This window comes from Anopheles merus, chromosome 2L (genome assembly GCF_017562075.2).
Source record: "Anopheles merus strain MAF chromosome 2L, AmerM5.1, whole genome shotgun sequence".
Taxonomy (NCBI): Eukaryota; Metazoa; Arthropoda; class Insecta; order Diptera; family Culicidae; genus Anopheles; species Anopheles merus.
Genome location: NC_054083.1, coordinates 52,127,508 through 52,141,649, shown reverse-complemented (window position 1 = coordinate 52,141,649; position 14,142 = coordinate 52,127,508). Strand labels below are relative to the sequence as shown.

General features: G+C 55.5%; 1 protein-coding gene across 4 annotated transcripts in view; it reads right to left on the bottom strand.

Moving 5' to 3' along the window:
* The window catches only part of LOC121594376, a 60,322-nt gene that overhangs the window by 3,131 nt on the left and 43,049 nt on the right, over nucleotides 1-14,142 (bottom strand). For all 4 annotated transcript variants that reach the window (XM_041917554.1, XM_041917553.1, XM_041917556.1 and 1 more), the window contains 2 exons: nucleotides 517-11,429; nucleotides 57-444 (listed from right to left, as the gene is read on the bottom strand). In XM_041917554.1, the coding sequence (XP_041773488.1) occupies nucleotides 57-444; nucleotides 517-11,412 (11,284 nt within the window). In that variant the 5' untranslated portion in view covers nucleotides 11,413-11,429. The remainder of the gene's footprint in view (nucleotides 1-56; nucleotides 445-516; nucleotides 11,430-14,142) is intronic.

Genomic DNA, 14,142 nt, shown 5'->3' with positions numbered 1-14,142 from the left:
TTAGTAAGCGTGTATTGGATGCACTCAACCTACACAGCACAACCCTCGAACCCTACCGTGAATCTTCCAAGGTCCATCAAACTTCCAACCAGTCTTGTTCGGTGCCATACTTTGCACGTCCTTCAGGTGATGCTCCAGGAACAGCGTCATATCATCGCTTTCGGCTAGCTGTATCGGTGTCATGCCGGCGTACGTCGCCAGCATCGGATCGGCACCGAACGCCAGCAGCAGGCGGACGATTTCCACGAACGAGTTCTCCACCGCCTCGTGCAATGGTCGCATCCCCGATGGCGCCGGCTCCGAGTGGCTCGCCCCGTACTGTAGCAGATAGTTGGCAATATCCAGATGTCCCTTCGCACACGCTTCGTGCAGGGGCGTATACCCAGCATTGTCCTTCAGGTCGGGATCCATGTCCAGCCGCTCCAAACAGTACACGATGACGTCCTATCACAACAAACAAGGAATCTGACATTAGTACCCATGCTTATGCGACTCCTCGACGTAGCACACACTTACCGTGTAGCCAAGACGGGCGGCCTTATGCATGACGCTCTCGCCGACACCCTTGTTCAGCACCCAGCTCCGGATCTCCTTGCTGATGTGCGTCTCGTCCTTGCCCTCCATATTCTCGAACGCAGTCACCTTGCGCACGCTTACCGCTCCATTCACGCCATTCACACCGGACGCTCCGTGCTGCTGGTTGCCATGGTTACCCTGGCTGTGCTGTTGCGAGGGTTTCTTCTTCTTGCGAATGTAGTCAAACCCCGAACTGCCCTTCCGACGGGATGTACGATGGCCACGGCCACGCTTTTTCGGTGCGGGGGGTACCGTCAACTGTCCAGCGGTGGTTGTAACTCCATTCGCACCATTCCCGTTCGCGATTGCTGCCCCTCCATTGAAGGACAGCGGTGTACCGGGAAGTTCGCGTTCTCCACGCTCGGAAGCGATCGACGGTGTGTCCCGCTCGGAATCCTTCATCCGCACACTCCCGTCCTGCGTATCGTCATCGTCCTCGTCGTCTTCCTCTTCTTCCTCCTCCTCCTCTTCCGGAGGTTCCTGCTTGACCTTGACCGTTGCTGGTGTCGGTGTCGTCGCCGCAGTCACCGCTCCACCATCAAGCTCCCCGACGATCCGATCGACGTTGCGCATCAGCTCGTTGTACTTCTCGTCGTACGTCACGTTCTGCAGACCTTCCTCGAACAGGGGTGGCGGTTCTGGGTCGCAGCTGAGCGGTGGCGCCGACTGGGGCCGCTCACCATCCCCTCCAAACACCTCGCGGATCATCTCCTTGCTCTGCATTGCCTTCTGTTCGGTGCGCGTACGCGACTTCAAGATGGCCGTATCGAAGAGTGACTTTTTCTTCTTGCTGTTCTTGCTGAACAGTGATTCCGATTCGGCACCGGGAGTTGGCAACAGCTCATACTCCTGCTTGGGTTTGGTGCTCTCACTGCTGGAGGTGTTGTTGCTGTTGGCGCCCTTACCTGCTCCCTTTGCACCCTTGCCCCGAGCGGAAGAAGATGAGACGGTAGGCTTCGCGGCCTGTGCCGCAAGGCAGCGACGGTGCAGCAGCTCAATGATTGAGCTGAACTTTTCATTATCGTCAAGCTTCTTGCGCTCCTGACGGGTCTGTTCCTCCTCCTTCACACGCACTGGCGGGGTTGAGGCGAAGGATGACGTCCCTGGCAACGGTTGCTGCTGCTGCTGCTGCTGCTTAGCAGCGGCCTTCGTTTTGAAGCGTTTGGGCGGTGCCGATCCGATATCACGTTGGCTTAGCTTCTTCACAATCTCCGAGAACGTTTCCGACCCATCGCTATGGTGCGGCGAGTCCAGATCCGGCAGGGACGTGGATATCCGATGCATGTACAACCCACCGTCGATCGTGATCAGCTCGGGCGGTACCTTCAGCGACCGCTTGTACTCGTACAGTTCCTTCTCCCAGCCGGGATAGAAGTGATCCGGAGCTTCCGCAGTGGCGGCGGCTGTCTGCTGGTTGAGCTCTTTGAGCGACTTCTTCATCCCAGCCACAGCGGAGCTGCTGGAAGCGCCGGACGCGCCTTTCTTTCTCGCCGACGACGCCGTCGACGTAGTGCTCGCCCGGCGAGATCCACCCTTCGTGGCACTAGCCGTCGACTGCCTTCGACTGGCGGGTTGACCGTCGACGGGCAGCCTCTTTGCCACCTTGCGCGAGCGCAACCGCTCCGCCATATCCGCCTGCCCTTCCTCCCCCTCACTCGAACTGTTCGCCGACTCGCCTGAACCAGCCGACGAGTTTGGCGCGTTTTTTGAAGCCTGTCGAGTACGTTTGCGCGGCACGGCCGCGGATGATTCGGCCGCTTTTCCACCGTCCGAATCCGACTCCACCACGCGCGACTTGGACCGCTTGGTCGTTGGTTCCCCGGCGGATAGTTTACGCTCCTTTTTGGCCTTTTTTGACGGCGTTCGTTCACTGTCCACGCGATTCCGCGTGCCCGCTGCACGCTGATTCTGCCCCGGATTGGGACAATTTTCGACGATCTTATCATTGCGCAACACTTTGCTGTTCGATCGGCGCCGTTCGGCTTCCCGCTTGCTGCGCGACCGTGTCATAGTCTCTTCCGCTTCCTCCTCCTCCTCCTCCTCCTCTTCGGACGACGAAGAGCCCGAGCTGGAGGACGACGAGTCCGAGGATAGTTCTGCCTTCGAGCGGGAGTTGGTACGCGTTTTTACGAACTTCTTCTTCGCGCCGGCACTCTTGTCCTTTTGACCACCGTTGCACGCAGCCGATTCATTCACTTTGTGACCGTGCTGTGCTTTACCGCCCGCATTGCCACCACCTCCAGAGGGTCCTCCCGCACCGCCACCACCCCCTGCACCGGTTGCATCACCGCGCTTCCGTGCTGAATCGTTGTTCGCCGCGCTGGATCCATTTTTGTGCGGCGTACGCACGGCTCGAGGTTCGTCGTCTGAGCTAAGATCACTGTTTTCGTTGGGTTCCTGCTTGATAGCACCGCTCTGGCATCGGCTGTTGCTCGACTGTTGTCCACGCTTTGAGCCAGGTGCTCTGGTTCCCTTCGGTCGACCTCGCTTCTTGGGCCCTTCATTCCCGGCTGACTTCTTCGTCCCGGGTTCGCTGCTTTCCCCGCACGAGGAAGACGCAGCGGAAGACGAAGGCGATCGTGATCCGGGACCACGGGTACGCTTCCGCTTTGCGTTTGGTGCTAGCGCATGTGGCCTACGCTTTGAGCCCGGTTTGCCACCGTCCTCCTCACCCCCATCGGCCGTCACATCACCATCCCCGTCGGAGGATTTCAGCGACAGCGTCGGTGCAACGCTCGACCGATGACGCAGCTTCCGAACACGTGCTTTCGCGCGCTGTGCTGCGGCAGAAGCGACGCGTGCCGTTTCACTGTCCGTGCTGCTCGAGCGACCCAGCTTTGCTTCGTGCTTCTGCTCCAGCTCAAAGCGCTGCCTTTCCCGATGATTGCGTGCCACTTTTTCCGACGGCACTGGCCCTTTGCCGTCCTGCTCTTTCTGTTGCTGGGACTGCTGGCGAAGCAGTAGCAGCGGTTTGTCCTCATCGCTTGAGCTTTCACTTCCATTGCGGTCACCCTTCAGACGATGCGGCGAGCGGGCAGAGTTGAGCACTTCTTTCGGAATTGCCGAAAGATCGGTCGACGCACCGTCGGCCAATGGGACCGTCGGTTCGAGTGAATCGATTGCAGGCCAACCGCGGCCACTGGTCGATGCGGCTGACGCCGTCGTCCCAGCAGCTCGTTTCCGTCGACCACGCTTCTTGCCCGTTTGCAACTGCTCGACAAACTCGTTGCAGGCACTACCCCAGTCCAGAATGTCCAACGCGGACGCACCATCCAGATCTGCCGGTGGAACAATTGACCGTTTCTTATCATCACTTGTTTCCTCACCACCAGCGCCTTCCTGTCCGTCCTTCTTCAGCTGAGCAGGATCGTCGATCGATCGTGCCGGCGCCATGCTGACCACACTCGGCGTCGGCAATGGTGTATAGCCTTTCAGCTCACCCTTGGTACGAAACCGTGACGATGGTGAAGGAATTTCATGCATCGTAGGGACAATGCTGGCCGCAACCGGAGATGCACTGGCGATCGATGTCTTATTAGAACGATCTTCCTCCGTTGGTTGCTCCACTCCCGGCGGCTGCTTGCGAAGCTGATTGATGCGCTGCTTTTCGTACTCTTTCTGCTCCAGGCTAGTGCGAAGCTTCGATATCACCGACTGATCCGCTCCGCGATGATGCTGGGCCAGTCCGTAGCTGGGATGTACCGATGGTGGATATTGAGTGACACCCATCGGCGCATCTGGCGCTACTGTCGATTGTGAAGACGGTAAATGATGCGGTGCTTGACTGTGCGACTGCTGCTGCTGATGATGATGAAGCTGCTGCTGCTGCTGTTGATGTGGTGGCATTTGATGTGGAACCTTTGCCATAGCTCCCCCGGCACCGCCACCCGTATAGTGGATGTGTGATTGCATATGATGGACGGCAGCCGTATGCTCCTGCGGTGGCTTCAAGGACTCACCGTAGCGAAATGATTGAGACTCCTTGTGATATGCCGCCGGATCGGAATGTGGATGCGGCGGATATGGTGGATGTGGTGGAGCGTTCGGTTCTTCCTTCGCGTATCCACCGTAACCATGGGCAGTGTACGGTGCTGCCGCGCTTCCACCCCTCAAGTGCGGTTGATGGTACACGGGCATCACGTGATCGTCGCGAGCTTTTGGCGGTATACCGGCAGCATGATGCTGATAGTAGCGTGCATCATACTGCTGTTGCTGCTGCTGCTGCTGCTGGTGGTGTTGCTGCAAAATGGCCTGTGGATGGTGGTGATAGTTGGTCGTTATCACGGATGGATGTACAGCAGGTGGTCCGTTGGACATCTCAGGTGGCGATGGACGTTTGCCGGCAGGCGGACCGTAATGATGACCAGGAGGACCGTAGCTTGGATAAGGTCCTTCCCGCGACGGTCCATAACGTCCATCGAATGTCGGAGCTCCTTGGGCAGATGCATGAGTTGATCCTTGTGGTGGAGGCGCTTGACTACGTGACGTCTGTGGATCTTCATACTTCGCTACCTTGGCAGGTGTTGGAGCCGTTGCAGGAGAATTACTTCCCGGCGGAACTGGACCTTGCTTGGTGAGGGCGGCTTCTGCTGCAGCTGCCGCTGCGGCGGCCGCTGCCGCTCGTTTCTTCGGTACCAAACCCTGTGGAATGCGGGTCGGGAACTTGCCTGCCTGCAGATCCGCCATCACATCCGACGAGGGTGACGTTTTCTTCTTCAGCATACTCTCCACAAACTTGCGATCCTCGATGCGGGGATCGTCCATGCGCGGTTGAGAAGCTCCAGACGGTTGTCCTACCATGGCAGCACCGTGCGGCGGTGGATTAGAGCGAGAGTTCGAGGCACCCGCCGGTAATGGGGCCGCTTGCCCTGTTACGATGCTTCCGGATCCCGATTTCCCACCAGGACGTCCGTATTCCGGACCCGCTGGAGGATAGTACACGCTCTTGCTGCTTGCCGAGGCCACGGATGATCCGGATCCAGCTGACGACGATGAGCCTTCGTACGCTCCCGGAGGCATAGGCCCGGATCGTGAGGGAGGATACTGATATGCCGGAGTTGTCAGCGGTCCGCCAACGGCACGATAGTTTGCCGACAAGTAGGCATCCGTTTTCTTATCATAGCCGGGAGGAATTGCAGGACTTATCACCGAAACGTGACGTGTTGGCGAAGGTGTTGGACGCGGTGGGAGATGCGGTTCCGGCGGTCTACCACCCAAGGCCGGAGGACCAGCCGAACTCTGAGCAAAGTTCGGTCCGGGAGCACCTCTTGGAGGAATGTGTTTTTGAAAGTTTGGACTAAAGTCCACCTTGGGTACTACCTCTCGTGGCCGTCCATTCCCGACACTGCTGTTACTGCTACTGCTGCTGATGCTACTGTTACTGGCACTCGTCGCGTAATCATCACACCCCGTGGAGTCCGCTTTAGTCTTAACCGTTTTTACAGAAAGATCCAGCGGAGACTCACGCTTTGGAGCAATGATTACTGGTGTCGTTGCCACGACGGTAGCGTTCAAGTCTCGTTGCGTGCTTCCGCTGCCTTCTCCTGCTGCCAGAGCTGCCTGTGATGGTGGCACAGGTGCCGACGAGGATGATGCGCTGGATTGCCCCGTCGATCGAGCTGGTCCATGCTGTTGTGCCGTGGGAACTGTATTAGACCCCGCACTGGAGGCTGTTGCCGATGATGATGCTGGTGGTGCTGTTGCAATTACACGCACGGGAATGTTCTTGCTTCCCGCCACAGGTGGATGGATTACGGCGGATGGTGCAGCACCTGCCGATGGTGGAGTTGGTTGCAATGGTGGAGGACCTTGCTGACGTCCTGCCGGTGGATAGGGAAGCGAAGGCTTTGCTTGATACGACTGTTGCTGTTGATGGGGCTGTTGTTGCACCTGTCCTCCGGGTGTGGGTTGAGGCGGTCCGCCGGTAGTATACGGATGAGCATACCGATCGTACGGGCTATTACCGCTTATCACAGACTGTTGGGAGGAGTTATGATGTTGGCTCGGGCTGACGACACCTCCAGCATGGTGCGGACGGTTGGGATACCCAGCACTCGAATAGGAGGACGACGACGACGGCTGACCTTGATAGTACGAAGTAACCGGTCCGGGAGGAACTCCCTGCGTTGGAACTCCCTGTTCGTTTGGTTTCGGTGGCCCCGAATGCATGTACATTGTCGGAGGACCTGCCCCAGGTGGGATGTGGTACAACGGCTCACTGGAACCATATCGATGATGTGGCGGTGGTGGTTGCTGTGGTTGCTGTCCCAGTGGGGAAGGATCTCTCGACGGAGGACCACTGTACTTCCGATGGTGTGGAGAAGGCACTGGCGATGGCGTGGACGTTGGAGAAGGTGTGGCTTGTGAGTGCTGGTAGTACGGATGGTACTGCTCGTAGCCAGTTGGTCCGTAAGGTGCCGGTCCCTTCGTCGGTGGTCCCCCGGGAGTGGATGATGTTCCCGGACTACCGCCCGCACCAGCAGCCGGCCCATGTCTCGGACCCTGCTGTCTTGCCGATGGGTTGGACGCCGCGGCATGTGCCGCTTCTGCTGCCGCCTGCTTTTCCTTCGCCTGATGTGCCTGATACACTTCCGCAAACTTTTGCTCCATATTGTAGTCCAGCCCCTTGTAGTTGCCGGGTCCAACACCACGGTCCAACACTTCGTGCCGTCGGTCGGGAGTCGTACCGGACCCGCCACCAGCGTAATGCTGCTGCTGGGGAGGATACTTTCCACCCGCTCCTTGCGGTTGAGAAGGAGACGAACTGGAACCGTACGTCGAACCCGACACGGGGCTGGGTGCATTTTTGTACTGCCCGTAATAGGCCCCCTGGTGTTGTTGATAATGATGCTGCTGCTGGCTCGTTGGTGGTGGTGGAGCAGGTGATGAAACCGGACTTGCACCCATGTCTTGAGGACTGTTGCGTGCGCCTGGGGCAGCAGGACCTCGCTGCAGTTGATGCGACGGGTGATGCTGGCCAGGGCCAGGTGCGGGCCAATTCGGTGGCGGCGGATGCATCAACCCACCGGCTTGCGGAGGAACTACTGGTGGTCTGTGTTGATGTGCATAGTACGCCGCTGAATCGTACGGTGATCTACGGTCCATCTGTCCTCCCGCAGGTCCTGGAGGACGCGTGCTATTTCCACTGCTGCTCATCCCTACCGTGCCGCTGCTGGTAGGCTTTTTATGCTGCTTGTAATCTCGATACAGGATATCTTGCGAATTCTGCATCATCTGCGCTTCGCGTCTCTCGACGGACGGTGATCGGGTTGTAGAAGGTGGAGCATGGGGCCCTGGTATCGGACCACGCCCGGTAGTGTGATTTGGGTAGGGCTGTTTCACCGTTACGATCGTTCCCTCCTGCAGCAGTAGCTGCTCTTTGTTGTGATCCAACCGAAACTCTGGATCCTTCACCTTCGGCAACGAAGTGTATGGCGAAGCGGGGTGAGCATGGGCACTTGCATTTGGTGCCGACGCCGCCGAAGGTGGCACAGATGCCTCCGGATAGTACGTACGCACATTGTTCACAATGATTCGCTCCGTGCCGACGACGGACGTTGGACCTGCGTGAGGAGCTTTTCCGGCGTAGTTCACTAACCCACCGGCCGGTCCGTACGGCGGTTGATGTGGTGAGGATGATGAAGGAGCGGGTGATGGATCTCGCGAGGATGGTGATGTAGAGGATGGTCCAGATCCATTCGCACCGCTGGAAGGACGGTTATGGGACGCCGCCGGTGGTGCTTGAGTAAAGTGTTTGCTGCTAAACTCGGGAGGGTTCCACGTTTTCGGCGCATGATGTCCTCCAATGGGTTGAGAAGAGGCAGATGGAGGTGGCAGGGGTGCCACGCTTTTGTGGATCACATGTGCTTTCGGTTCCTGTTCCACGCCATTCTCCGTCCCAGAGGTTGAGCGACGGTACTGATTGTTGGACGCTTGTGGGGCGTGTCCATAAGAAGATGCACCAGTTCCTGCTACTGCTGATGATGATGATGATGAAGATGTAGCATCTACCACCACTCCCCTGGAGGAGGGCGGATACTCGTTCTGGGAACTAGCACCTTTCACAACCACTGGGCCCTCGGGCGGGCCTTGAGACGGAGGTGGATTTTTCAACTGTAAATCCGCAATGTAGTTTCGCTCCTTGATAAGCTTGCTGAACGTATCCTGCGATACGTATGGTGAGGAGCTGTTGCCAGGTTGCTGCTGCTGTTCGTAGCTCGAAGTAGGCGGGTAGTTGCCATGCGCCCCATAGTGCGCGTGCTGCGCCGCAAACCCTTTGGTAAAGTCTGGATTGGAGATTTTCAACTCGCTCGTCGTGCGCACATTCATCGAAGCGGCAGTTGAGATTGTTGAGTTGGTGGTGGTCGAAGACGGCGACGTTTGGCTGGACGGTACCGATGATGCCGTGCCAGACGCTAGGCAGCTAAAGTCGGGCGTTTTCATGTGCAGCTGGGTGAGACTCTTCGTCGCCGTTGTGGTCGACGTTGGTACGGAAGAGGAGGAGGATGAGGAGGAGGTGGAGGTGGATGTGCTCGAGGCGAACTGTTGTTTCGAAAAGTCCGGAAGACTGGCGTAGTACTGTGGTTTGCGTGCTTTTACAGGCAGATGCCCGTCGTTACTGTTCGGAGCGACCGATGAGTCACGTCCCGATCCGGAACTTCGGCTCGAAGATGCCTCCAAGCTGGAGGATGCTGGCGATGCCACCTCCTGTGTCGGTCCAGATCGTTCCTCTTCTCGGAAGTCCAGCGAACTGTTGCTGCTGCTGCTACGCACTCCACCGTCCAACTCTCCCGACGGACTACTGCTTACTGTAGTCTCACTTGAATGACGTATTCTTCCCCCCGAAGGTGTTTGTTGGGGAGAATCTGCCACCTCCTTCGTGCTGCTTGCCGGTTCTTTCACCGGCACCTGAGCTCCATCACCACTGCCACCAACTCCACCGTTGGCTACCAGTGCGGGTGGTGTAGTTTTATGTTCCTCCATCAACCGCAACCCGGCAGCTGCACTTTTCGCTTTGCTCAGGGAGGAAGTGGTCGCCAGCGTTGCCTCACCATTCGCTCCTTCGCCCACGCTAGCTCCTGCTCCCGAAATGATTAGGCTACTCTTTGCCAACCGTTTCCCACTATCCTGCAGACCTTTGAGCAGTGAAAGCTTGATCACGCGATCAAGCAGATGTCCACCGTCCACCTTCAGCTCAACCTCGTCGTTCGCCACCTCCGTAAACTGGAGTGGATTGCGGGCGGACACCGGTGGTTGCTGTTGCTGCGGTTGATGGTAATCCGGCCGACTGGGTGCTCCCGTATTGAGGCTACCCATCGTTCTACTACTATCACTATTGTCGCTCGTCTTGTCTTCTCTCGGCGACGACTCCACGGCTGCCACGGTGTTTTGGGACGCTTGCATCAAGCTGTGATGTTCTACTTTGCTACTATTACTGTTCGCTGTATCGATCGCTTGAAGAGTTTTACAGCCTTCGGCACTTTTGGACTCTTCCGCCACGGGTGGACCGGGATCAGGTTCCGGTGGAACGGCTGCAGATTCACGACATTCGAGAACCGTGCCTTCTCGTGCCTCTTTCACACCCTTGCTGTTCGCTGCAGCTTGTGATTCCTCGCTTGTTTGACCGTCGGAAGCACTGCTGCTACTCTTTTCACTCGTCTGCTCCCGTCCACTTACATCCATCGCCGCTGTGTTCGGTTTCTTTTCACATCCTTCTTCAGATTCCTTTGCGCCTTTGCCAGGCTCTGGCCGTCCCTCTATCACTACTCCATTCGCGCTGGGGTCTACATTGCCTTCCGGCCTGGACTCTTTCCCTATCACAGCATTCGAAGTCACCTCTGCCGTTGTCGGCACAGCGATCTCGGAAGATGGTGGTGATCGTATTCGTTCGTTCGGAGCAGCGGATGTCGTCGTGTTCGCTTCCTGGCTCTTGGAGCCACCGTCCGTGGCAGTCGCTTGAGATTCTGCCTCGTTGCTGTTGCTGCTGCAGTCACTGTTAATACTATTTACACTATCACTACCCTTACAATTACTGCTAGGCCGTTCTTCGGCGGTGTCGGCGTTGCTGTCACCAGGTTTATCACTACTGCTGCTATCCACCGTGGATGACGTTGAGTACGCTGATCCCTTCAATGGTACACGCGAGTCACTGACAGCCGGTGAGCTCAGCTTTTCCGGTGAAGCTGTAGATGATTCTACCACCGGTGGTGGAGTCCGTACCGGGGGGCTTCTCCTTGCAGACGTCTCTTCTTCCACTACATTACTACTGCTCAGTGTTGGATCTCCACCGGGCGAGGACGTCGACGTGGGTAAAGACTCGGATAGCTCCGAAGATGATTCTTTGGAGCAAACTTCATCCTTTGCAGGATCATTGGATGATGTGGATGGTTTTGCAAGCGGGTCCGCCATCGCCCCATCATTCGACGCCGGTGGATTCTTCTCCACCACCGCCTGTTTGGGCTCGTTTAGCGTACTTTCTGCTGCCGATTTCTCCCCCTCGACGGAGGTGGTACTAATCTCGGGCGATTCTTCCGGAACTGCTAGTGGATCGACGGCCTCCTGCTGCGTGCTAACTGGCGACGGTGACGTTTCTGTCTCCATGTCGGCCGGAGTCACTTGTTCGATTTTTGGTTCACTTTGTTCTGGGTTGTTTGTTGTTGCTGCTACCGGAGCTTCTTTTTCCACGGCTGGAGTGCAGGCAGCGACGGGTGTTGCATCAGGCGACTGACTGTTAACGGCCGCTGACGGTGCCGTTGCCGTGGAAGCTGTAGATGTCTCTGTGGATGGATCAGCTACCGTTGCAGGGGCCGACACTGTTGCTGCTTGTGATGACTCCATCGTGCATTGGTTTGATGCTGCAAAGAAGAATGAAATGGAAAAGGAACCATTAATCACACTGTCGTAAATGTGTATCTTTTGAGGGAATATATGTAGAGTCAGTGGGTAAGTTCATGCGATGTTCAGCACAAATCGATAATTTGGAAAAACAGATTACATAGACTAATTCCATTTGCTACGCGTAAGCCTAGTCCCCACTTAACCAGAGTTGCAATTAAACGTATCATCGCTCTGTGCATTCGCTCGTAAATTATCCAACCACCTTCTCGCCCTGTGTCCCTGCTGATAACGGGATCCAAACACACCCTGGGGAGAGGGGGTGGCTCGCAATTAAATTACTCTCGCTGCAGCTCGATGCGTTTTGCGATAATGAAATTTCGAGGTCATCGTTGGCACACAGACACACAGCAATGACCAACTTTTGCCAAAAGATAGGGCAAAATGTAGGTTAGGTGATATTCAATATTATCTGCGTGGCCATATTGACGACAAAAAACTGTTGAGCATTGTTTGATGTTGTCCTGCGAGACGCTCTCATCAAATCGTAACAATTTAAACTCTCCAAACGAGCACGTACGGTTTTACACACGAAGCTAATTGTAATGCTAATTGCATACCTTTAGGCAAATTTGCCCGCGCATTAAACGCCCAAAGTCACGCAATTGATACCGCTAAAGGGATGCTCTTTTCAATCGCTTGTTAGGCACGCGCTATCAAGCCTGTCTTTTGGGGGGAAGGGGAGGAGAAAAACAAGCGGGTTTGCATCAAATTTACCAAACACAAGGAGGAGGAGGTCAAAAACAAACGGTACCAGTGTAGCTCCAACTCCCAGTAGTATCAAATCGAATCGAATCACTTTCCAGCTGATTTAATTTTCTCCCCCCCCAAACGGGCCGACTGTCCCGACGCCACCCAGTCCCTCATGTCTCTGTCTATCGACAGGAGTTTCACTGACCTAGCGACTGTCGCCTACTGTGTGGTATGACGAGATATTAAACCTACCACACTGCTCACTCGCAACGCCGAATCGGTCAATTTGCCATCACCATGGCGCCCATGTTTTGTGTAGGACCGGGGGGCAGCAAATAGACCCACACAAGTAGGCGAGAGGAGCAACAAATAGCGATGTTTGGTCGGAAGAAGAGCGTGGAGAAAGCGCACACCAACCAACAAAAACGGCTCTCGCTCGTGGTCGGCGGAGACCGCGTGGAGGCGTCCGTTAAACAACGAAACGATTATTAACGACCAGTAGGGAGAAAAGAGAGGGGGATGAATGGTAAGAAGGGAGGGAGGGTGCACGATGATGGAATGCAAATTTTATGCTACCGTGATCGTTTCTCGCCCCGACGTCTTTCACTTTACTGCCCGCCCTGCCCTGCTGCTGCTGCTGCTTTCTCACACTTTCTCGCTCGAAAACATTATTATCAAACGACCTGTTCCTTCCCCCCCCCCTCCAAATTCTCTCTGGTATGTGTCTGGCACATTTTCTTCCTTCTTCTTCACTCTCGCACGCCGGTTCATTGGACAATTTCTCCATATAATGGTGCGCTCTCCTTTTTATGTTCTTCAATAAACCCCCCCACCGTCGCCCCTTCTCTGCCGGGCAATCAAATTGCGTCTCGAGACCGGTTCTGCAAGAAAGTGCATCCCGGCGAGAGAGAGAGCAAGGGAAAGAGAGATACACAGTAAGACAAAAAAGAGTAGTGGGGTTGCAGTGAGCAATATAAAATACGACTCGAAACTGCGACAAAAGAGACACGCTTGCGAAAACGCAAAGACGCCGGCGAACAAACGCAGCGCGACACGCTACATGACAACAGTCCGAAACCGTGGTGTCCCCGTATGTATGCCGACGACAACAATGTAACCCCCCCTTCCCAAGACCCCCATCATCCGGTTTGCCGCCATCCGTTGTGACCGTGACGCGGCGCGGCGTTATGATGTGGGCCACCCCCCCTTTGCGCCGCAACCAACCCGCGAGAGAGAGCGCGCGAATCTGTTTCTTTGCGCAAAATTGAGCGCATCAACAAATTGATGCGTGTGTGTATAAACAACGGCATGAGCGCAACAACACACACACACGCGCGCAAGAGGCAGAGGGGTGCAGAATATTTAGGTCAACGACCTTGACAGTACTACGATGGGGTACTTTATTTTGTCTGACCATAAAAACGTGGCCGAGTGGGTATTTCTTTTTACAAAAAAAAAACAATATGCAATGAATAATTAGGCATCGGGGGGGTAAGCATGGCGCATAGAGTTTGGTAGGAATTATCGATTAGTTAAATTGATTTGTTTAAGATGTTAATATGTTCGTAGTAAAAAACAAGTAACATTTATAAGTCATTTCCTTGAAGATGCGAGATGCATAGCATAAAACAAAAGAATTAAAACATACATACACAACATAACAAATACCAAAGAAGAAGTTCACATCTCCCTTCCGACCGCCATCGCCAGAAGGGGTTATTTCGTTAAACTGCCATAAACATATTTATTTTCTACTTATTGTCGCTCGTAAACATATCATCCACCTCATTAAACTCGCTTTACTACTACTCCCAGCAACAAAAGCGTGGGGCGCAGGTTTGTTACTTCAAATTAATTACAATTTAATAGAACCGCACACCAAAGGAGAAGCCAACAAGAAGGCCTCCTCCAAACATCCTTGGCCACGCGCGGCACACGGCCGCAAAGGTAAAGGTTGCACCCAGGTGGGAGCGAGCGGGC